Source organism: Thalassophryne amazonica, chromosome 19 (genome assembly GCF_902500255.1).
Source record: "Thalassophryne amazonica chromosome 19, fThaAma1.1, whole genome shotgun sequence".
In the NCBI taxonomy this organism is placed as follows: Eukaryota; Metazoa; Chordata; class Actinopteri; order Batrachoidiformes; family Batrachoididae; genus Thalassophryne; species Thalassophryne amazonica.
The window spans coordinates 56,319,026-56,344,667 of record NC_047121.1 but is presented as its reverse complement, the minus strand read 5'-3'; the positions used below and the strand labels follow the sequence as shown (position 1 = coordinate 56,344,667).

Below are 25,642 nucleotides of genomic sequence, written 5' to 3'. Positions count from 1 at the left end.
ACAGACCGGATTCCACATACTTCTTTGTTTTGTTTCTTTTTCCCCAGTCACACGTTTGTTGCAGTGTGTGTGTGTGTGTGTGTGTCTGGGGAATCAGTGAGAGATGAGAATGAGAGAAATAACAGAGACGGGAAAGAAATCTATAAGACACTGAATGCATCAGTGTGTTTGTGTGTGTTCAGCCTTTCTTAGACACAAGTGGTGGGGGCTGCAAGGAAAATAGCTTTAGTTCAATTACTCTCAATATTTGCCAAGATCACAACCTAGAAATTCACGTGCATCCCTACTTGACATGTTTGTACACTGGATAGGGATTTGTAGATGCCATAGTTTTTAATCATAATTGTCATCTAACCTGATACTTTAGCCTGTTAAAGTGTTTGTTCGTGCTGTAAAATAGTCGTAGCTTACGGAGCTGAGAGAGGAACCTGAACACAGCAAAGGTAAAATCTATTTCACACTAATGTGTTCTTGTCTCCTGCAGGAACTTTGATCTGATTTTCACTTGTGCTCACATAATATTGTACTTATTTGGTGTGTGTGTGTGTGTGTGTGTGTGTGTGTGTGTGTGTGTGTGTGTGTTTGAGCTGCACGCATACTAACTGAAGACTCTTATCAGCAGCACGTGAACCCTCCAAAATACACATCAACAGCTAATTATGAAACCAAACCGAGTCGTTATTCTTAGATCCTGTGACCCGAGTTAATGTGGAGATGCTTCAGAAACATGAAGCGCAACACAATCTGTAAACACGCACACAAACAAAGACTAACAAGCTCCTGCATCCTAACCCGAGCCTGACATAACGAGCTGATGTCAAACCCACGTTCATTAATTCCTGATTTTCACCAAAGTTTGTCAAACTATTTATGACAGAAAAGCGAGAGAAACGTGGACTTAAATAAGGATTGATGGACTCTGTGATGTACTGTGATGTCAGTTAAAAAAAAAAAAAAAAAAAAAAAAAAAAACATAAAAGAAGCTTATCACTGCTATATTAAAATAAAACATCAATTTTGTCACCTGATTTCAGATTGCTTCATTAAAGTTATTGGAGATATTGGTTATTTTTGAATATTTGCTATTTCAAGCTCCAACAAATTTTCAGATATTTGTATGAATGCTCATTTAATTTTCTGGGAAACTTTACAAATTGCAGAGTTGACTGGAAAAAAAAAAACTCAAGACGGACAGAAAACTGCAACTAAACGCATGCAAAGGAGAAATCCAGCACACGGATGGAAATGGAAAACAGACAAAACTGACAACAGGCTTCATGGATGCAAAGTCAGTAAAGCACCTGTCAAATTCTGACAAGTTGATCTGCACTTGATCATCATAATGTGCACTCTCAGGATCCGCAGTCTTTGCCCCGATGCTAATGTTCCATGTCCATGTGTGGAAAGTTCCGCAGGTCTTACCGTTTCAACCTGTTTGATAGCAGCTGTAACTTGCTTTTAAATGCATTCACAGATCTGATCATATTGATGATGTTTGTCCTTGAGCCTGTCAGTCAGATCAGTAAGAAAGGCTAAACACAAGAGCCACTGACTGTCTTCTAGCTGTGCATATTCAGCATGGTTTAAACATTTCAGAAATTCTTTAATTTTGGGCAACAATTCAGAAAATTACTCCAGAAATTTACCTTTGCGCTTTACTCATCCATTGGAGTTGCACAGAGAAGAATTTTCTTTCAACAAAACAGATCAAATCTATCCTTGAATCTCCGATGTGCCTTCTGGATAAGTGCAACTCCTCACTCAGCAAAATGACTGACAGCAGCAACGTGATCTAGGACCTGCTGTGACGACTGGAATGACGGGTCGCCCTCCCACTCCGAGAGTCCTTGATCAGGAAGTCCATGTTGACCTCGAAAAGCCTCAAAAATACGACCTGAGGAACATATATATATATATATATATATATATATATATATATATATTGTTTCAGTTTTGCAATAAACTTTAAAAATATCTGAAAATATTTGTTTGCATGTGCTGAAAATATGCAAATGTGACTTTACAACTTGTCGCATGAAAGATTACAAATTTGAGACACACCTTCATTTGCCCATGTGCATATATACAGTTATTCTGTTCTGAAACAAACTGTTTGAGATTGAAATACGTCTACAGGAGGTTAGTTTTTACATGCACATTTAGAATCATGAGACTTTGAGGCGTTTTAATAAAAGGTCCATGATCTGCAATTGTAAATATGGATACAAACAAACTTTGCACAATATGACTTCTTCAAACCGCAGCAATAAAAAGTCATTGTTATCTGACCCAAAAGTGACCGGTGTGGTTCTAAAGGATGCAGCAAACTCTCCTGAACTGCACACTTGTGATTACAAATCAATACAATACAATCCTGCAGACATGAGCCTCAGCAGGCACTTCTTCCTTCTCTCTCTGTTGCTCTCAAAATGCTACGGTTTCAGGTTTCATCAGGTCGAGGAGCCACCAGAGCCGTCGCTGTTCATTTGTGCAACGTGCAAAAATGACAACGCCACTTCTTGTTTCCACCGGAGTCATGAAAACTAAAGAAACTTTAACGTCTTCTGTGTTTACAGATAGTTTGTTGCCTCCAGTCAATGTGACCATCAAAGCCGTGAAAGCAAACTTTGCCGTGGTGACATGGGACATTCCCGAGGGAGACCCCGTCATCGGCTTTGCCATCACACAGCAGGTGATCACCGCGCACGCATGCACACAAACATCTCCAGGGTTCCCATCACTAAACGTACAGAAACTTCTTAAAATGACTTCACGGTTTTCCCCATTTGGAACAGCCACTCTGCATTAAGGCATCACAAGCTGATTACCGATGTTGTTGGAAGCAGAAGGAGGAGTTAGTCATCGACAGTAGACTTGTAAGGACTTAAGGCTACATTAACAGCTGGCAAACTGTTGCTCCGTTTAGCTTTCTAACTCATTCCTCGACTGATCGTCAGGGTTTTGGTCCAGAGTGAAAAGTTGAACCCAGAAACATCTTTAAATTGGGACCAGGTCGAAAAATCCTAGAGTCCCCATTTAAATGGTCAAAGATCGAAATATCTGCAATTTCCCCTACAATTTGAATAATTTCTGTAATAATAATAATAATAAAAGAAATACACAGCAAAAACTGATATATATAAGAAAGTAAAAAAGGACTTCTTTAAAGGAAAATTTTACTTAATTTTTGTCTAAATTGAAAAATAATCTTGCCAAGAATTTATTTATTTATTTTTTACATAAAATGTCTTATTTTGGGAAAATGTATCTCACTTTTTCTTAATACGTTTTTCCAGCTAATATCAAGCTGTATTTAACCAGTAACAAGGAAAGGCAATGGATTTCAAATCATCCAAGTAAAGGAACAAGATTGTTTTCCTTATTTTAAGACAGAGGTCAATCTTAAAATAAGAATTCTGTCTAGTTTTAAGGCACATTATTCAGTGCCTAGACATTTTACTACTTTTGAGAATTCCAACCAATTCTTACCCCATTGGCAGATTTTTTTTTTTCTTAATACAAGACAATTTGGCTAGTTTCCAGATTATTTGTCTTATTTTTAGGACAGTTTTTGCAGTGTAAAATGATACATAATCCTCATTTTTTTCTCCACACTGAAATGCTATACTAGCCTTGCTAGTTAGCACATAATGATACCTGGTAATTACCAGGTGTTTTTAGAAAAAACACCAGGTGTTAAATACCTGGTGCTTTTAGAGTCCAGTTGTGCCTTTTCAAACTTTATACTTCAGTCGGGCTGAATTTTATAAAATTACATGATGTAGCACTGCTAGCTAATATGATATCCACTGATATAAGCTCGCATGGGAGGCCATTGAAGGTCATGCTAACTAGGAAGCTAGTGCCTAGTATACGCCATCCTGGGGCTTATTTATACATTTTTTTTTTTTAACTGTACAAATTCACACCTTTGTAGCAACTGTTAATTGATCACTGGATAGGTGCCATGATGGCCTAATGCTAGATGTGTGCTTAGCATGCTGCAATAGAATTTTACAGTGAAAAGCTGCTATCACACAGAAGGCATGATACTGGCAACCACGTGTGTGCTATACTGCCCGGCATTCACCGAAAATACCAGCAACATGTGTGTGGCGTTCAGTGGCATTTAATGTAATGCATAGTCTGCTACTTCCTGGTCTGTATTTTATTACCGCCACCTTTAACCAAAAACCTTTACTATGTCACTAACGAACCGATTCATTAATGAACCAATCCCGTGTTTTGCTCCAACAGAAGAAAGATGTGCGCATGCGGCGATTTATCCAGGAAGTCAACACAACCACACGCTCCTGTGCATTATGGGACTTGGAGGAGGAGACAGACTACATTGTTCATGTCCAGTCCATCAGCATGTTGGGGACAAGTCCACTGAGCGAACCTCTACGCTTTCGAACGCCGAAGGAGGCAGAGACTCAGGCCTCTAAGAGTAAAGGTACAGAGACAACACCATCGTGTGTTGTGTGTAGAATTTTGAGGGGAAAAATGAATTTACTCTATTTTGGAGTAAGGCTGTTACATAACAAAAAGTGGAAAAAGTGAAACACTGTGAATACTTTCTGGATGCACTGTATCTGGTGGGTCTGACTTCATTTTTAGTCCAATGAAGTCGATTTAACTGGCACAGACAGCTCTTAAAAATTATACATATATATAGATATATACACGAGGTCTGTTAGAAAAGTATCCGACCTTTTTATTTTTTTCAAAAACCATATGGATTTGAATCACGTGTGATTGCATCAGCCAAGCTTGAACCTTCATGCGCATGCGTGAGTTTTTTCACGCCTGTCGGTTGCGTTATTCGCCTGTGAGCAGGCTTTGTGTGAGCAGTGGTCCACCCTCTCGTCGTTTTTTTATTGTGAATAAATGTCTGAACAATTTGGAGCTTTGCTGCATCAATTTTTTTTCCAGAAACTGTGAGAGATCTCCAGGTGGACACCGTTCAGAAAATTAATATGGCTTTCAGGGATGATTTTGTGGGGATTACACAGATTAAGGAGTGTTACTGCCGCTTTAAGGACGGCCCACAGCGTCTGAGAGCGCGCCGAGCGCCGATCGACAGGCTCAGACCCCGCTGAAACAACCAGATCAAACGTGATCCAACGTGAAGGCTTTGTTGATCCGGGACGTCGTCTGACTTTCACAAAAAGGCAGGAGACGTGGACATCAGCACTTTTTCGGCACATTCCACTGTTATAGGAGTTTTTTTTCACGGAAAGAAAAGCGGAGGATTACGCCACCGTGCCGTTCATGGCACGGGACAAAACCACCTCCGTGTTGGTCTCACAGGACGACTTTCAGGTGGCTTTCAGACGGCTTCTGGTTGTTTTTCAGTCGTGTGATTATCCGAGAAATTGAGCACGAGCTGGACATGCCCCAACATGTCCTGTGAGGCTTCATCACGGCGTTGCTTTGCGCCATGCGGCTCCACCGCGATGCGCGGAACTCCTCCGCTTTTCTTTCCATGAAAAAAACTCCTGTAACAGTGGAATGTGCCGTTCATTTCTAAACTGGACGCTGTCTTGATCCGGTATGTCGTCTGACTAGCACAGGAATTGTGAAAAGACGTGGACATCAGCACTTTTTCGGCACATTGAGACAGACATGCGGAGGAGGTCCGTGCGTCACGGTGGAGCCGCATGGCGCAAAGCAACGCCGAGATGAAGCCTCACAGGACATGTTGGGGCATGTCCAGCTCATGCACAATTTCTAGGATAATCACGACTGAAAAGCAACCGACAGCCGTCTGAAATCCACCTGAAAGCCATCCTGTGAGACCAACACAGAGGTGGTTTTGTGCCACGTAATGAATGGCTCCGTGACGCGAGCCCTCCGCTTTTCTTTCCATGAAAAAAACTCCTGTAACAGTGGAATGTGCCGAAAAAGTGCTGATGTCCACGCCTTCTGCCTTTGTGTGAAAGTCAGACGACGTACCGGATCAACAAAGTCTTCACGTTGGAAATGATCTGGTTGTTTCAGTGGGGTTTGAGCCTGTTGATCGGCGCTCTCAGCAGTTGTGGGCGGTCTTTAAACCGTCTGGATCACTCCTTAATCTGTGTAATCCCCATAAAATGGTCCCTGAAAGCCATATTAATTTTCCAAATGGTGTCCACCTGGAGGTCTCTCACAGTTTCTGGAAAAAAATTGATGCAGCAAAGCTCCAAATCATTCAGACATTTATTCGCAATAAAAAAACGACGAGAGGGGTGGACCAGTGCTCACACAAAGCCTGCTACAGGCGAATGACGCAACCGACAGGCGTGAAAAAATTCACGCATGCCCACGAAGGTCCAAGCTTGGCTGATGCAATCACACGTGATTCAAATCCATATGGTTTTTGAAAAAAAAAAAAAAGGTCGGATACTTTTCTAACAGACCTCGTGTATATATGTATGTATATAAACGCAACACTTTTGGTTTTACTCCCATTTTGTATGAGATGAACTCAAAGATCTAAAACTTTTTCCACATACACTATCACCATTTCCCTCAAATATTGTTCACAAACCAGTCTAAATCTGTGATAGTGAGAACTTCTCTTTTGCTGAGATAATCCATCCCACCTCACAGGTGTGCCATATCAAGATGCTGATTAGACACCATGATTAGTGCACAGGTGTGCCTTAGACTGCCCACAGTAAATGGCCACTCTGAAAGGTGCAGTTTTATCACACAGCACAATGCCACAGATGTCGCAAGATTTGAGGTAGCGTGCAATTGGCATGCTGACAGCAGGAATGTCAACCAGAGCTGTTGCTCGTGTATTGAATGTTCATTTCTCTACCATAAGCCGTCTCCAAAGGCGTTTCAGAGAATTTGGCAGTACATCCAACCAGCCTCACAACCGCAGACCACGTGTAACCACACCAGCCCAGGACCTCCACATCCAGCATGCTCACCTCCAAGATCGTCTGAGACCAGCCACTCGGACAGCTGCTGAAACAATCGGTTTGCATAACCAAAGAATTTCTGCACAAACTGTCAGAAACTGTCTCAGGGAAGCTCATCTGCATGCTCGTCGTCCTCATCGGGGTCTCGACCTGACTCCAGTTCGTCGTCGTAACCAACTTGAGTGGGCAAATGCTCACATTCGCTGGCGTTTGGCACGTTGGAGAGGTGTTCTCTTCACGGATGAATCCCGGTTCACACTGTCCAGGGCAGATGGCAGACAGTGTGTGTGACGTTGTGTGGGTGAGCGGTTTTCTGATGTCAATGTTGTGGATCGAGTGGCCCATGGTGGCGGTGGGGTTATGGTATGGGCAGGCGTCTGTTATGGACAAAGAACACAGGTGCATTTTATTGATGGCATTTTGAATGCACAGAGATACCGTGATGAGATCCTGAGGCCCATTGTTGTGCCATACATCCAAGAACATCACCTCATGTTGCAGCAGGATAATGCACGGCCCCATGTTGCAAGGATCTGTACACAATTCTTGGAAGCTGAAAATGTCCCAGTTCTTGCATGGCCGGCATACTCACCGGACATGTCACCCATTGAGCATGTTTGGGATGCTCTGGACCGGCGTATACGACAGCGTGTACCAGTTCCTGCCAATATCCAGCACCTTCGCACAGCCACTGAAGAGGAGTGGACCAACATTCCACAGGCCACAACTGACAACCTGATCAACTCTATGCGAAGGAGATGTGTTGCACTACATGAGGCAAATGGTGGTCACACCAGATACTGACTGGTATCCCCCCCCAATAAAACAAAACTGCACCTTTCAGAGTGGCCTTTTATTGTGGGCAGTCTAAGGCACACCTGTGCACTAATCAGCATCTTGATATGGCACACCTGTGAGGTGGGATGGATTATCTCAGCAAAGGAGAAGTGCTCACTATCACAGATTTAGACTGGTTTGTGAACAATATTTGAGGGAAATGGTGATATTGTGTATGTGGAAAAAGTTTTAGATCTTTGAGTTCATCTCATACAAAATGGGAGCAAAACCAAAAGTGTTGCGTTTATATTTTTGTTGAGTGTATATATATAATAAAATGTGTCCAAGAAGTAGACAAGTGAGGGAAGCCACAAAGATACCTTTCACAAACAAGAAGGGGTGATATATGTGGTAAATGAACTGAACTTCTTTTACACTTCTCCACTGGTGTGAACCCCTGAAGACCCCATCAGAGTGGTTATGTGCATTTTGTTGGCTTCCCTCACTAGTTTTCAAGAACTGACTACTCCTGACAGATTTATCATTCATGGAAATGCGCATGTATCCATCCCCTTAGTTAGCTAAAATAAGCTAGATGCAAAAATTATTTTGATCAACAATAATATGTATATCTAGTTTGTCCAAATCACTTATGGTCTGAAAAGGGGGGGGGGGGGGGGCACTGTGGATATGCTGTTAAATTAGCCTCCAAAGACGTGCGCATAAAAGCTATATATTATGTGCACACAGAAATGGGCCTCTGATGATGAACACTAACACAAACTCCAATCCAAAAAGTGTCCCCATAGAATGGCTTATGAACCAGAGTCTGAACAACTGCTGCACTCAACTCAACCTTTATTTCTAAAGTAGTCGACCAAAGTGCTGTACGTAATTTAAAAATGGGCACTAAGTTACCCACAAATCGTAAATAAATTAAAAATAACAAAAACAACAGGCAATAAAACAAATAAAAAAAAACAGAGTAAATACAGATGTTATCACTCATTTAAGAAACGCCAGAGAAAAGAAATAGGTTTTTAAAGAGGATTTAAAAGTCTCTGGGGACAGGGATGATCTAATATTAAAGGGGAGACTATTCCAGAGGCTGCTGGGGGCTCAGTCAGGGGGCTTTAAAAACAAAAGAATTTTTAAATCGACATGATAACGGACTGGAGGCCAGTGAAGACTAGTCAAAACCAGCGTAATGTGGTCGACCTTTTTCCTTCTTAAAAGAAGACAAGCAGCAGCGTTCTGAATAAGTTAAAGGCAGTTTAGAGACCTCTGATCCAAGTCAACGTACAACTAACTCTGACAAAACATCAGACGGAAATAAATGCAGAACTGACAACATTCTCTTCCGGTGACGTACGCGTGGCCAAATAAAGACAACCGACATGGAGGAGGTCACATGCTCCAAGAAAAGAGCTCCCCAAAATAAAAAGAAAATATGTTTGACCCCACCCACCTGACAAGGAGTTCTTTTTCCTTCATATCGACAATGAAAGCAACAGACTCAAAGTGAGACTTACTCAAGAAACAGCCAATTGTCAGCAGTGTTGGTGCCGTCATTCAGAAAACATTTGCTCACTTTGGTTGTAAATTTCCTGTAATTAAAAGCCAACAGTCTGCACTTTCAGACCATTTATTATTTTCTATCAGCGACAACACATGGTTAAAATAATCATTTGTCAGGATGCTTACGGAGCCGACTGTACAGGCTCGGCCCATCACGCTCAGCCGCCGAGCTGCGCGTTTTCTTGCTCCATCTTCTTTCCAGCGGGTGCCGGAGGAACCCGACCTTTTGACAATACGTTGACTGATTTTTGTCTAACGACTAATAAAAATCAATAAGCACACAAGCCGTGAAATGAAATTTCACAACAGAGTGCACCTGGAGCGCGGCTGCACTGGCCCCGCGCCCGGGAAGAAAATGGCCACAGGAGGCATTTGCTGCGCTGTGTATTGACGGGACCCTGCAGGCTCACCCGATGCGACTCCACCCGAATCAGACCAAACATTTATCACATGCAGGCAGGATGGCGGGAGGCAGGCAATCGATGCGTTTTTGACTTTTCTCTCATTTACGCTGCTCATTTCTCATGTGAGCCGCTGCTGCACGTCCCCAAAAGAGTCTGAAGTTCTGCACAACATAAATAAAACCACTGAGGCAGAATCAGTGCAGGTGTTTTTTTCTGTGCTCAGACAAGGAAAAAAAAAAAAATAGTTTTTTTGGGGGGGGAAGCAGTACCTACAGTTTTTTTTTTTTTTTTTTTTTTTTTTTTTATGTCCAGCCAGCCTCTGTCTTTTGTATGTGGCTCATTCTGTCATCATGTCTTGCAGCTATAAGTGTTGCAATCCATGTGATCACCCTTTCCTGTCCAGAATGGGACCAGTACTTTCTCCCAGTCCATAGAGACGATGGACTGAAACTCGGATTGTTTGCAATGCTTGAACTGCATCTCCACTCAACTGGAGGAGCTCCCCTGAGCTTTCCCCACCTTCACGTTTCATAGCCTTTGTGATATCACCAACATTTGATGGTTTGCAGCTGATTGGAGCATCAGCCACAAGAACCCTGGCTTTGGAGATGTCCAACATCCCAGTAAGAGGATCAGATTTATACAAATGGTCAAATTAGCCAGCCCAATGTTAAAGTAAACTGGATGACTGAACCGTCTTCCACCGTAATTTCAGCATGAAAATGTGTATGTTCAAAAGAAGTAAGTGCTGGGCTTGCTCTGTGAGCAGGCTGAGGTTCACTAGGCCACAGACGGTCATCATAGACCGCTTTCTCAGTTGCATGTACAGCCTAGGATTTCAATCAAGTTGTAGACTTTGACACCTCCAGACAGTATTCAGAACCCCCTCAGAAGCAAGACACCTCCTCCTATGGAGGTACGAAATGTAGCCGAGTGAAGTAGAAATTAGCCTAAAATGCAGACCTGGGTTCAAATCCCGCTCATACTACCTGTCTGTGCACCTGGACAAGACACTTAATCTACATTGTCTTAGTCCAGCCAGCTGTCATTGGGTACTAGCTTCACCTGTCCCCTGCGTCGGATCGACGTTGCATCCGGGGGAGTCGTGGACTCTCATCCTAGTAGAAGACCGAGGTGAGACATGTATGCACATCATTTAGGAGAAGATAATAGACTAAGAAGACCCCAATGAACAACTTACAGCCGTATTTTCTAAACTGCAGCAGCTATAGATTTCCCAAGATATTAAAAATGTTCAGAATGACCAGTACATGTTTAGGAGGGTCATAGAAAAGTGTAGAATTTCTATTTTGACATTTTAAGAGAAAATGGCTCAAATAAGTGGGTCAACTTCTTACTGAACACTGAAAGAAAACATTTGCCAAATATAATGAAATTGTATTTTCAGTCATACTGTTATCAATGGAATATTGACAAAGTGAAAAATATAAAACTTGTTTCTTTGGTAGACAGCAGTATCTAGACATCTTAAATCAGGGAAATTTCCCAACAGCCAATAGCGTAGAAAGTTTAAGTTACTGAATATGTGGCAATTCTGGACTGTATGCAGACCGTTTCACCTACTGTTTGAGTGGTTTTCTGTTCAAATTAATTTTTTTTTAAGGACCAGGCGGGCTGTGATTCAAGCCAACTTGGATTTCAACGAAACATAGCTCAGAGATGGAAGCTACCAAGAAATTAACATTCCCCAAATTTTTTGGCCCGAAAACCAAATGGTGACCTTGTCAGGGGTCATCAAAGTTCAAGGCAAAAATACACAAAAACTGATATTTCATTAAATTCCCATCTTTCAAGTGGTGTAACGTTCAGCGCCATCAAGTCCCCAAGCTAGTTTAACTATCAAATGACTTATGGAGGCAAAATGAGACATTTTACACTCTTCTATCACCCTTCTAAACATGTACTGGTCATTCTGAACATAGAGTATTGGAAAATCTGTAGTTGCTGCAGTTTAGAAAATACAGCTGTATCTGAAGTAACACTCAGGACAAAAAAGGGCGTGGTCAGTTTCAGGCTGTTTGTCCTGGATAGAGATCTTGGCACATAACCCAGGTTGTTCATTGGGGTCAGCTGAGTAATCATCTCCTAAATGATGTGCATACATGCCTAAGCTAGGTCCTAGACTATCCACTTGACACTACGGAATCCCAATATAAGCACAGCACCAACGGACCTCAGCGCCTATACAGGACTGATTTCTTCTATGGATCGAGGACAATCCTCAAGGTGTGGGTGCAGCAGAACTCACATAATCCATTTGGATCTCCACTTCTGTCCATGTCTGTAAGTCCTCCAACCAAAATGTGCTCCTGAGACACTGTCTGGTCTTGACATCTGGCTGGGCAGAAGTCTACGAGGCATCAAATGGATCCTCAAGGAAGCCACAAGTCTGTGGTCAGATTTCAAATTAAGCACTTCTGTAGAATTCTCAAGCCACAAGGACATAAACAGTACACTGTGTGTGTGTGTGTGTGTGTGTGTGTGTGTGTGTGTGTGTGTGTGTGTGTGTGTGTGTGTGTGTGTGTGTGTGTGTGTGTGTGTGTGTGTGTGTGTGTGTGTGTGTGTGTGTGTGTGTGTGTGTAAAACGCAGATAATTTTGGTGCTACTTTGTAAAATCATAATTCTAGGATGTACAAAACTTTTCAAAGCCTTAGATAATACAAGTGCATTTTTAAATCCATTTCATCTTTTTGAGTGCGTGGACTTCTTCCTCCGAGATCTCCGATATTAGAGACATGATTCTGATGGTGTTTGAGACGTCGTGTGTAAGCTCAGAAATAAATGGCGTCACCTCACACTGCAAACAGAGGTGTTAGTTTACTTTTCGGAGGCGCTGTAATTAAATTTTGGCGATGGACTGGAATGGATGATGGGACGCTTCGTAAAACAAGCAGGTCATTGCTGCATCCCAGCAGGCGACCTTCTACTTTGTAAGGATGAATGCCTGGCTGATTCTTCTTTTTTTTTTCATTTGAAAAGGTTGCTAGAGGAAGCACCGTGGTGCCTTGGTGATAGCTCAACTGTTCGACGCTGATGTGACCTCGACCTGTCCTAAAGTTAATCATTTTGAGACAAACTATCAAGGAGTAATCCTGCCAGGATTAGTGATCATTTCTGCACTCCTTTTCCAGTTATTTTGTACACCAACAAGTAAAAGCACAACTACAGACTAAACAGCTCATCCCCTACTTCCCCATCCTCATCTAAGCCCCATAACTGTTCTCTGGGAATCCTGAGGCATTCCCAAGCCAGATGGGAAATAAAATCCTTCCAGTGTGTCCTGGATCTTCCCTGGGGCCTCCTCCTGGTTTGATGTATCTGGAAGATCTCCCTAGGGAGACCTCACCAGGTGCCTGGAACTGCCTCAGCTGGCTCCTTTCAATGCGCAAGTGTAATTTTTCAAAACCAAAATCTATTCATGGCAGCAATGTTAAATCTGACTAATCAGAATCAGTCTTATAACATTCATTGTGTTTAGATCTGAAGTGTCACCAGATACATGCAAAAAATGAAAACAATAAATGGATGCTTGATTAATCACTTCATTTATTTGCTGCTGTTGTGTCGTGTCCTACTCGAGAGTATGAATTGTGTTTTAATCCAGGTTCGGCTCGTGTTTATCTGATATGCTCGGTGTTGGCTTGTACCCGGTATTTCTCAGCTCAAAAGAAACTGACAACCAGACTGAAAAATAAACAAAAACATAATAAATAACTAAAAAAAATTTTTAAATGCAACAATGTTAGTTTCCTATTTCTATATTTTATAAGTTGTTTATGATTCTTCCACACAAGGTCATTATTTCTTCTATGCAGTAGTTGACTTTTCATGGAACCACAATATACAAATTTTTTTTTGTTTGTTTTCTTCCAGACAGATGCAAGAATACAAGTTTGTGTATTTTAGTGTGACAAACACAGTCGTGGTATTTGCAGTTCTTTAGTGGTTGTTCGCGCTCTGAGTGCCATTCTGGATCAATCTTGGGGGACAAAAGGACTTAAAGGCTTCAAGCGTGTGTTTTCTCATGTTCAGAGTTTCTCATTTTGATCTCCCTGAACGCACACAAATGTCGCAGAAAAACTCCTGCGGTGATGCTTTCAAACTTGGCATACGTTCGGTCGGGGTCCATCGGGGTGTTCCAGCTGGCCGGTTTCACTCTGTGAGGCTCAGGCACCACGGGTCCGCTGTGATTTGATTAGGTAATACTGTTCGGTGGCTAAGGGTTCAGCAGGATGGCTTGTTGCTGAAAGCCACCAGAGCGTCGGATTCCTCTCGTACCAGAACCTCTAAATGTCACTGGCAACATCTAACTAAAGGATGGGAGCGCTGCTGAACTTTACATCCAGAAGGAAACGTTAGTGCACGGTGACAGACTGCACAAGTCCTCCTTTAAGGTCAAAGTTCAAGATGATAGCTGCAGCTCTTCAGAGGATACGCATTAATGGTGATCCATGTGCATGGTGATTGAGCACGGCGCACATGGATTAAAGCAGATTCGTGTTGCCTTCACCGCTTTCCAAGCCCAGTTTGGAAAACATCTCAATGCTGACCTTCTGCTGCAAGTTAAGTCCTTAATGGCACCACACTGCTACTCTTTGTGGGGAGTTATATTGTGTGTGTGCGTGCGCATGGGGGGGGGGGGGTAATTAGTGTGTATGTGTGGGGTTACGTGTGTACGTGTGTTGGGGGTTAGAGTGCGTGTCGGTCTATTAGTGTGTGAGGGGTTATTAGTTTATTGGGAGTTACTGGTGTGTGTGGAGGAGGGTTAATGTGTGTGCGGGGCTGAGGCTGTTCGCAAAAATCTCAGAAGCACTTTCACATTGTCATTATGGGGTGTTGTGTGTAGAATTTTGAGGTGAAAAAAGATAATTTACTCCATTTTGAAATAAGACAAAATGTGGAAAAAGTGAAGTGCTGTGAATACTTTCTGGATACACGGTACATGAGGGCAACAAACAGTTTGTGTCTGTGACTTGATGGGTGTGGCAAGCTCATGGTTACTTGGCATTAATGTGCACAACGTAAGCTCACATGATTTGTTTCAGTACAGCTTGTTCAGTGACGTTCCTATTTTGCCAACACCTCCGTAAGACATCCTGTAGGTCAGGGGTGGCCAAGTTTGGTCCTCGAGGGCCACCTTCCTGACACTTAGTTGTCTCCCTGCTCCAACACACCTGAATCCAATGAAAGGCTCATTAAAAGTCTGCTAACGAGCCTTTCATTGGATTCAGGTGTGTTGGAGCAGGGAGACAACTAAGAGTGTCAGGAAGGTGGGTCTCGAGGACGGAACTTGGCCACCCCTGCTGTAGATCATCTTAGATACGTTATCTGGTTACAAAAAAAATAGCATTTTTAGATTTAGGAATGTTTATTTCTCACTGATTTTTACAAATTATGGTGCATCTGGAACATATTCATGGAACCTCACTTTTTCCACATTTTATGTTACAACCTTACTCCAAAATGGAGTAAATTCATTTGTTCCCCTCAATATTCTACTCACAACACCTCATAATGACAACATGAAAAGTTTTTTTTTGTTGGTTTTTTTTGCAATTAAAAAGAAAATCTACGAAATCACATGTACACATGTATTCACACCCTTTCCTCAATATTTTGTTGATACACCTTTTTCAGCAATTACAGCCTCAAGTCTTCTTAAATATGATACCACAAGCTCGGTGCACCTATCTTTGGGCAGTTTGGTCCATTCCTCTTTGCAGCACCTCTCAAGCTCCATCAGGTTGGATGGGGAGCGTCGGTGCACAGACATTTTCAGATCTCTCCTGAGATGTTCAATCAGATTCTGGCTGGGCCACTCAAGGACATTCAGAGTTGTCCTGAAGCCACTCCTTTGATATCTTGGCTGTGTGTTTAGGGTCATTGTCCTGCTGAAAGATGAACAGTCACCCCAGTCTGAGGTCAAGAGCACTCTGGGGCAGGTTTTCATCCAGGTCTCTGCACATTGCTGTATTCATCTTTCCCTCCATCCTGACTAGTCTCCCAGTTCCTGCTGGTGAAAAACATCCCCACAGCATGATGCTGCCCCCACCATGCTTCACTGTAGGGATGGTGCCTGGTTTCCTCCAAACATGACGTCTGGCATTCACACCAAAGAGTTCAATCTTTGTCTTATCAGACCAGAGAATTTTGTTTCTCATGGTCTGAGAGTCCTTCAGGTGACTTTTGGTAAACTCCAGATGGGCTGCTATGTGCCTTTTACTAAGACGTGGCTTCCGTCTGGCCACTCTGCCATACAGGCCTGATTGGTGAATTGCTGCAGACATGATTGTCCTTCTGGAAGGTTCTCAGCTCTCTACAGAGGAATGCTGGAGCTCTGCCAGAGGGACCATCGGGTTCTTGGTCACCTCCCTGACTAAGGACTTCTCCCCGATCACTCAGTTTAGACAGGCGGCCAGCTCTAGGAAGAGTCCTGGTGGATCTGAACTTCTATTTACAGATGATGGAGGCCACTGTGTTCATTGGGATCTTCAAAGCAGCAGAAATGTTTCTGTACCCTTCCCCAGATTTGTGCCATGAGACAATCATTTCTCGGAGGCCTACAGACAATTCCTTTGACTTCATGCTTGGTTTGTGCTCTGACTGTCAACTGTGGGACCTTATATGTAGACAGGTGTGTTCCTTTCCAAATCATGTCCAATCAACTGAATTTACACCAGGTGGACTCCAATTAAGCTGTAGAAACATCTCAAAGATGATCAGTGGAAACAGAAGGCACCTGGGCTCAATTTTGACCTTCATGGCAAAGACTGTGGATACTTATGTATGTGTGACTTCTTAGTTTTTTCTTTTTAATACATTTGCAAAGATCTCATAAAAATCTTTTCACATTGTCATTACTGGGTACTGTGTGTAGAATTTTGAGGAATGAGGCTGTAATATAAAATGTGGAAAAAGCAAAGTGCCGTGAGTACTTTCTGGATAAACTGTAACAGGGGATGACAAACATTTTAGATTTATACAGCTGTTTCAGTACGTTTTGCACCATCTTTGTTTATTTCATGCAAGCTAACAGTAACTGATGTCACTGCCTTCACCTTGATTGGCAGTCAGTGTCATGCCGCTCACCATTTGCATGAAAGACTTCACTCTTGTCACTGCAAAACGCCTACTCTGACTGAAATGAATGGCAGCTCATCACGTTGACTCTTTGCTTGTAGCTAATGTGACCGCAGGGTAAGACCATCCAGCTCTGGATGGATGAAGAGCTTCAGGAGCTTTAATCATCCTTCTGTGGCGGCTGAGAGAACCACAAGAACCTTCACACAGATGGCCGTGTTTGCATGGTGTCTGCAGAGGGTGACGATGGACAAAAAAAATGAAAGACTCTGACAGGCACACACTCCACTGGGTTCATGTCTGCTTTCTTGGTTTAATTTGCAATAAATGTTGAATAATTCTTTGGCATTTCTGAGTTAGAATACAGAATCTAACACGGTTGTCGTATTGGGAAGCTTCCTCCGGAATTCTGACAACATGTTGCCTCTAAATTCCCTCAGACGAAGTGACGATGGAGGAGGTGGGTCAGTCCACTCAGCTGAGAGCCGGCGAGCTCATCATCATTGTTGTGGTACTCATCATGTGGGCAGGTGAGAACGTTTGGCATTCAGCTTCACCCACTTCCCGCGGCTTCCGTCACCCTCACAAATGTGTTCTGTTGCTCTCGCCCAGGTGTCATCGCTCTCTTCTGCCGTCAGTATGACATCATCAAGGACAACGAGCCCAACAACAACAAGGACAAAGCCAAAAACTCCTCAGAGTGCAGCACTCCCGAGCACCCAACGGGGGGGCTGTTGCGCAGTAAGGTATAACCCACCCCCTCCTCCTCCCCCTGGGTGCCTCCCCCACTCAGCGGCACCGGGCAGGTGAATGGTCCTGGCTATTTCTAAATTTTTCCCCCCACCCCACTGCTACACCATCTGCATCCATCACGCCATCTGATGCTCAGCTTCAGATTAAATTTGTCTAAATGATGCATTTTGTGCACGACTGCGTTATGCAACATCTGACGGTAAACACGCTCATGTGGCTTCTAGTTTTCTCTGATTCGTGCACAAACCATATTCTTGCATGTTCACGTGCATACCCAACCACAACCACAATGGAAAAAACCAACAAATAATTAAAAACATTTTGCTATGCAGGGCGCTCACTTGTGCACTTTGCAAAAGTGATTCATGATTTTTGGGTGTGAAGGAGATTTGAACAAAATCCGTCACTTTTACTCCAACATCACCTCCCAACGAGACACACTAAACTTGATCCCCCCCCCCCCCCCCCCCCAAAAAAAGAAGAGCAAATCGTACCTGATTTTTGAAAACTGGCCACACAGTTCAGAATTTGCAAGTGTAACCATGCCCTTAAATTTGACCCACTGGTGGCGCTAGAGCGATGTCTCACAGGGCCGATCAGCTGGTGCCGGATAAAAAGGGAACAACAGTTTTGGAAGGATTAAAAACTTCACATAAAACAATAACACTGACTGATAAATACTGAAGAATTGGAAAACAATATCAACATCTATAAAGACCCGGCCAGACCGGGGTTGGCAATCTGACTCGCCTACGAGCCGCCTGATCGCCTTCAGGCCAGTTTTTCAAACCTACAGACACCGGCTCAACTAAACCCAGTCCAACTCAAGCTGAAAGAGAGGTCTCTGGACGAGAGAGCGCAGGCTTGTGGGAGATGCATGGAAGTGAAAAACACAGTGGACTCGCTTGGCAAGAAGGCGCCACAAGGAAAAAAAAAAAAAACGGTCATCTGCCAATTTGCCATCCTTGCCGTTGCAGCCGCACTGAGCACTGCCACAGTGGAGAGAACACTGCAGGTGCACGGACATAGTGAGAAAGTTCACTAAGCTAGCCAGATTCTATCCACATTTGCATTCGGACCTTAGCAAATCATTCATTCATTCATCTTCTACCGCTTAGTCCAATTAAGGGTGGCCGGGGGCTGGAGCCTATCTCAGCAGTCATAGGGCGCAAGGCGGGGTACACCCAGGACAGGACGCCAGTCTGTCGCAGGGCCACAAACAAACACACACACACACCTACAGACAATTTCAAAGATTCCAATCCACCTAACCGGCATGTCTTTGGATGTGGGAGGAAACCGGAGCACCCGGAGGAAACCCACGCAAACACGGGGAGAACATGCAAACGCCACAAAATCATTCCCAAATAAATAAGTTCCTGGTTTAAATCTGATTCATGCCATTCACACTGAGGAAAAAACAAAACCCTATCTCACTCAAACTGGATTGACAACCCCAGTCTGAATGGGACCTAAGTTGCCCATGTGGCAATAAATAAAGTACAACAAAGAATCAAACAAATCTGCACATTACACTTCTGGACAATCAGGTCGACAACAGAAACTCTCCAAATTTTAATGGTAACATGCACAATAGCATTTGAGCTACTGGGGGTGGAGAAGTTCCAAAACAACACATAAAAATATTGAGTGTCATTCAACCCTGGACCTGCACCTGGATCACTAAAATGCATTGGAGTTTTGCTTTTATTACAACAATTCTAACCGGGTTTGCCCCCAAACCTTTTTTTATTTATCCAATAGTTTTCAGTCAGTGCTGCTAACAGTCAAAAATAAAACAAATCCATCCAGTGTAGGGAAGAAAATAAAAAATATATATTATTCATTCATTCTCCTACAAGCATCAATAAAACATCCAAACACCAGCATCCTCGTGCTCACTGAAGAACGCGAGAGTCCTCCACCTTTCTCACAGCTGTCATATCCTCTTTCTTCCTCCCACAGTTCCCCAAGAACAACGACAACAGCAACAGGATGCCATCTGTCAACATCATTGAGGTGTGACGGCCGACGTCTTCTTTTTATCCAGACGGCAAACGAGCCGGACCTTTTGAAAGCCGATCGGACAGCCGGGATCAGGTTGAGACTCGGGGCCTCGTGGCAGCATCTGCTCTCCTTCCACATGGGGTCGGACGATGAAGACGAGGTGCTGTATCCCACGGGCGCCTGTCGGGTCCTCGTCAGACCAGGTCTAAGGGCAAAGAAGACTGCGGCGGAAGGTCATCTCCTTCGTGTTCCGACAGCTGTGTGCCACCAAAGGGTCCACAGAGATTAGAGCCGGACACCTTCAGCCGTAGAGGGACTCCAGATAAACTGGCCCCAGGGACCAAAGCCAAGAGAACCAGATACCTATTCAGTGTTTTTTCCTCACTCTGTCCGAGTACAAGCAGAAACTTGGCCTTCTTACATCTAAACTGCTCGGACCTTCTTTTTTTTTTCTCCCCTCTTTGCTCTTCTTAATTCCATCCAGTTTTCTCCTCCAGGTAATTACTGTGCATCATTCCATACCGATTTTCAACAAAGTGCCATCAGAACTGTTCCAGCGCTCTAGTACCCTTTAAAAAATATAATCTCCCTCTGCCATCCTGTGGAGAATGTTTTTATTGTGAGAGCTCATTTACCCCGCTCAGGAAACCTAGACTGCACCTGGCTAATTTAGGAGCCATTTAGAACGCCAGAGCAGCTTCAGAATTATCAGCCGCCAGAGTCGAATCATCTGTCATTAAACCCTGACGGCAGCTTCTGAAAGGCACCTTTGTACACAGCCAGATCTGCAGCAGGCCCAGTCCTTAAATCATCGCTGTCGCATTCACCTTTCACAGAGTCCTTTATCTCACTTTGTGCTTTTATGTCCCGATTCCAACGCCAGGTGATGAAGAATCTCGCAGAACTCTGAGGAGGATATTATGGAACATTAAGAGAGGCTGGACTCATGGATTTGTCGTCGCAGAGAGATCCTTTAAATCAGCAATAACAGCCCTCTGAAGGAACCAGGATGTGAGATGAACACACGCGATGGAGCATCTTTGTCCAAAACTCTGTTCGGGCAGATTAACAGACTGCACAGGGAACAGGGCCAAAAAGAAGGCTGGAATATTTAAGACTCATTCCAACATCTGTCTCCAACTTTCAGAAGAAAAAATAAATAAATAAAAACTGTCAGTGCTGCTGCAACAAAAGAACAAAGCAAAACCATTTTTACAGGCCCAAACTTCCAGATTTCTTTTGGGGCATCGTGAACTGATGTCACCAAGACAGAAGGGCTTCAATCCAGACTTTACAATGACTGTGTGTCATCACAGTACCGTAAATATTGTAAGAAAGCTGCAGCTTCTCAGCGGGCCGTCTGGTCAAGCTGCATGTGGTTTTAAAACTATTTGAGGGCTGATTTAAACACAGTAGTACTGCCTTAATGCAATGATTAGCTCCATTTATCATAGGCCCTGTATCATCACGTTTTTTTTTTATGTCAAGCTCCAACTTGTCACCATATAATTAAAATGTGTGTAAAAGAAAACATTTACAGGTTAAGAAAGTCCAGCTCTGCACGTCCAGAAGAGTTTGCACATTGCAGAGATGCTGGAAGGTTCTCAGATTTGACGTTTCTGTGTAAATGTTTTATTTCGTTCTTGCTTGGTGCCAATTTAGAAACATGACCCAAATGTGGAAAGTGTACAGAATGTTTCTCCTGATTTAAGAGATTGTAGCTGCAGCGATTTTTACTCCAACAATAACCCAGATGTTCTGTTAATGTCATTATTTTTGGCAGTTGTCTACTTTTTAGTGTTTGTGTCCACCACGTTTAACAAAATCTGATTCATATCACCCACTGAATGCATCAAAGAACCGGTATAACACAATGACTTTAAGAAACTATACTTCTGCCAAAAGGGGGTGCTCGATGGGATTACAACACTTGCTTTCTAAAGCCCCCGTCACACATAGCCAGAATGTGCAGGAAGTAGGCTGACACTGCAAAAATGGTCATAACCCAGATGTAGTCAGGAGGAAAAGAGGCGTGGTGAGCCGTGTCAGAACGTAGACATGCACATGCACGCAGCAAACCTTTGCTGAGAGTCAAAGGACACCTTTGTTTACAAGCTTGCAGTGAGCTTTCCCACTATATCCATGGCAACAAACTTTTTCTTTTTCCGCCCCCTCACAATGCAACTCCACATCATAATTTCTGGTTGGATTATCACATGGGATTTATTCATGGCGTTGTTTCCAGCATTCCCCCACAGTGGTCCTGGTTGCAATGTGCTGCAAAATGCTCCTGGAGGTGAGATTCGTGTTTCATATGTTGTCATGGTGAAACAGTTCCACGTCATATATCTGACAGAATTAAATGTAATCAAACAATAATTTGTTTATTACAGCGGTGAGGTCCGGTCAGCTCTGAGCCTCTGACATGAGGTGCAAACAGCGTGTGCACCTGCCCGCCAGCCACCGTGGTGTCGCAGATCTGATGAGCAAAATATTTCACATTATTTTTGTTGTCCATAGGGAGGAATATCATCTGTACTGTAATATGGATATAACAGCCTGTCCAGATCTGCAGCGCCGTGCGCCACATTGACCCACAGTGGACACTGCTTTCGGTTTGTTCGCGCTGTGTTCAGTGAGTCCAGTGGAGGTGGACTATATAAGTGGATAAGTGACATGTGCAGGTCATGCGGGCAGGCTTTGCCCTGCCCGATCCATCTCGAGGTTCCCTCACACGCACTCAAATCATTTAGGATCCTGTTTATGCCGCTTTCAGAATATGTAAATTGCAGTCAGATGGCACTCAGACCGCCATCGGATAGGTGTCCCATCTTGACAGCACCCGGAGGGCTTTGAACATATGCATCACACTCGGGGTCGCTGGCCGATTTTGACCAACTGTGGACTTCTGCAGATGGCTGTCAGAACATTTTGGAATGGAAACCCGACACTTTTCAGGCATGCGTAAATTCATCATTCCAACGCAATTCTGCGTGATTCCAGCTATGTGTAATGGGGGTATAAGCCAACAGGGCTGGAGGAATATGTATGCCAAAAGCAGTGCAAATGGCGACTGGTGTTTCAGATGTAATTCCTTCAAATTGCCAGCTGATGGCACTAAACATCTGCACAATAATCGAGTGGCTATGCTTCTGCATAGTCTTCATAACTCCATTAGGGGCAATAAATCAAATCTCGATCTGCAGCTCTTCATGTTTTATTGAGATATTATTCTGAGGCAAACATCAAACAGCAATAACTGGTAACCACAAAACGACAATAAATGGATGTGATCATATTTCTAAAACTACAAAAAAAAAAAAAAATCAGTTTAGCTCTCCTCCCGCCCCTTTATGAAGTCGCACATCGGCACTGGTCACAATGGGAGAGAAGACTGAACCTTGATTAGGTCTGAGCCTACACATGTTCGTGAAGATGGCACTGCTCAATTATAGTCTCAACTGTTCCCTGCACAGGGAGTAAGGAAACTTGTGGGAAATTGTCCAGTGGCATCACCAATAAACCCAGACAACAAAAACAAATATGGCTGCTTTTGGTGATGAATCCTGTGCAGGTCAAACATAAATACTTTTGACACTTGTCTCTTATTTTGAGAAAAAAGTTCTTAGAGAGAATGGTCAACCTGGGCCTTCTCTCATGCATCATCCTAAGGTTCAACTGGAACCATCAGCTGTCATTATCAATTGGTGTCTGTGCTGATTGCTAGATTCTGTAACATCAAGGGGATGAGACCCTACAACTCCTTATGGATGGGACACCAGACTGATGCAAGTTAAGTTCCCCATCCAAGGTCAGTACCCATTTCCAGCACAGTGTAGATGAAGTAGACAGGTAGCATGACCAGGTATCGAACCCAGGTCTTTCCATAATCAAACTCCTTATCCTGCTGAGCTACCTGCTCCATTAATTACTAGCTCAATCTAAATCCTGTATATAAAAGACAGTTGTGGGTGTGCGCCTCCTTTTAACTGTGGCAATGCCCCACCTAGCAACCATAAACAAAGGAATAAAAGGAAAATTCACCATGGCAACAGGAAAATATTAAATTAGTTTAATATTATTACATCATCAAATCCATGGACATATCATCTACAAATGTGGACTGTCAGAGGCGAAGCAATCTAATGTCGAACTTTCATGCCCTGGTAGCCCTACTAGTGATTAATGAATTTTCAATGTAGTTGATAACTGCAGTTTTCCCAACAATGCAACTTCATATCTGCAGAAAGAAATGTCACAAAATTCTCTCTTGTACAACCCCAAGTCCAATGAAGTTGGGACGTTGTGTAAAATGTAAATAAAAACAGAATACAATGATTTTCAAATCCTCTTGATTTTCATCCGACCATATGATTGCCCATCGGGAGGTGGTCGTGAGAGGTTAAACGCAGCTCATTACTCCATGTATACTACACGATGCAGGACACGTGATTAAGCTGAAACTCAGCACAATCCAAAAAATTCTCACACGAGTGAAAAAATGGCTGAAAAAGGGCCAAAACTCGCACAGTGTAAACCCAGCTTTACTAAATAGAAGATGATACTTCTAAGTATACTTTCAGTGTAAGAGTAATAGGGTTTGAGCACACAACTTGTTTTATCTTATACTGCAATATAAGTAGTAGCTGTATACTTGTAGCCACTTTCTGATTTCTGAAAGTACACTGGCTGAAGGAACCTCAATGACTGTCAACCAACTCAAACCACTAGACCTTAAATAGTATACAAGTATAAAGCAAGAATACCTCGATTTTCAAATACAGGATGTGTGTGTGTGTGTACACACACACACACACAACCCCAAGTTGGGACATTTTACACAATGTAAATAAAAACAGAACACAATGATTTGCAAATCCTCTTCAACCTATATTCAACTGAATACACCACAAAGACACGATATTTAATGTTCAAACTGATAAACTTTATTGTTTTTGTGCAAATATTTGCTCATTTTGAAATGGATAACTGCAACACGTTCAAAAAGCTGGGACAGTGGTATGTTTACACTGTGTTACATCACCTTTCCGTCTAACAACACCAAGTGTTGGGAACTGGGACACTAATTTTTGAAGCTTTGTAGGTGGAATTCTTTCCCATTCTTGCTTGATGTACGACTTCAGTTGTTCAACAGTCCCGGGTCTCCGTTGTCGTATTTTGTGCTTCATAATGTGCCACACATTTTCGATGGGTGACAGGTCTGGGCTTTTACTATGAAGCCACGCTGTTGTAACACGTGCAGAATGTGGCTTGGCATTGTCTTGCTGAAATAAGCAGGGACGTCCCTGAAAAAGACGTTGCTTGGATGGCAGCATGTGTTGCTCCAAAACCTGGATGTACCTTTCAGCATTTATGGTGGCATCACAGATGTGTAAGTTGCCCATGTCATGGGCACTAACACACTCCATACCATCACAGATGCTGGCCTTTTGAACATTGCACTGGTAACAACCTGAATAGTCTTTTTCCCTCTTTTGTCCGGAGGACACGACATCCATGATTTCCAAAAACATTTGAAATGTGGACTCATCAGACCACAGCACACTTTTCCACTTTGTGTCTGTCCATTTCAAAATGAGCTTAGGCCCAGAGAAGGCGGCGGCGTTTCTGGATGTTTGTTGATGTATGGCTTCCGCTTTGCATGGTAGAGTTTTAACTTGCACTTGTACAACCCTGGCAATAATTATGGATCACCGGCCTCAGAGGATGTTCATTCAGTTGTTTAATTTTGTAGAAAAAAAAGCAGATCACATACATGACACAAAACTAAAGTCATTTCAAATGGCAACTTTCTGGCTTTAAGAAACACTATAAGAAATCAGGAAAAATAATTGTGGCAGTCAGTAACGGTTACTTTTTTAGACCAAGCAGAGGGAAAAAAATATGGACTCACTCAATTCTGAGGAATAAATTATGGAATCACCCTGTAAATTTTCATCCCCAAAACTAACACCTGCATCAAATCAGATCTGCTCGTTAGTCTGCATCTAAAAAGGAGTGATCACACCTTGGAGAGCTGTTGCACCAAGTGGACTGACATGAATCATGGCTCCAACACGAGAGATGTCAATTGAAACAAAGGAGAGG

The 25,642-nt window shown here is 43.1% G+C and overlaps 1 protein-coding gene and 1 long non-coding RNA gene across 3 annotated transcripts in view; one reads left to right on the top strand and one right to left on the bottom strand.

Moving 5' to 3' along the window:
- Positions 1 to 19,593, top strand: part of fndc5a (fibronectin type III domain containing 5a) — a 37,145-nt gene extending 17,552 nt beyond the window's left edge. The window contains exons 2-6 of one of the 2 annotated variants that reach the window (XM_034159613.1): positions 2,577 to 2,692; positions 4,258 to 4,456; positions 17,215 to 17,304; positions 17,387 to 17,520; positions 19,493 to 19,593. In XM_034159613.1, the coding sequence (XP_034015504.1) occupies positions 2,577 to 2,692; positions 4,258 to 4,456; positions 17,215 to 17,304; positions 17,387 to 17,520; positions 19,493 to 19,552 (599 nt within the window). In that variant the 3' untranslated portion in view covers positions 19,553 to 19,593. The remainder of the gene's footprint in view (positions 1 to 2,576; positions 2,693 to 4,257; positions 4,457 to 17,214; positions 17,305 to 17,386; positions 17,521 to 19,492) is intronic. The other variant, XM_034159614.1, reaches the window with a different exon arrangement.
- Positions 8,545 to 19,429, bottom strand: LOC117500828. The gene is made up of 3 exons (XR_004557860.1): positions 19,271 to 19,429; positions 11,025 to 11,030; positions 8,545 to 8,555 (listed from the first exon to the last, which is right to left on the bottom strand). It is a non-coding gene; the product is annotated as an uncharacterized LOC117500828 (long non-coding RNA).
- Positions 19,594 to 25,642: the final 6,049 nt, after the last annotated feature.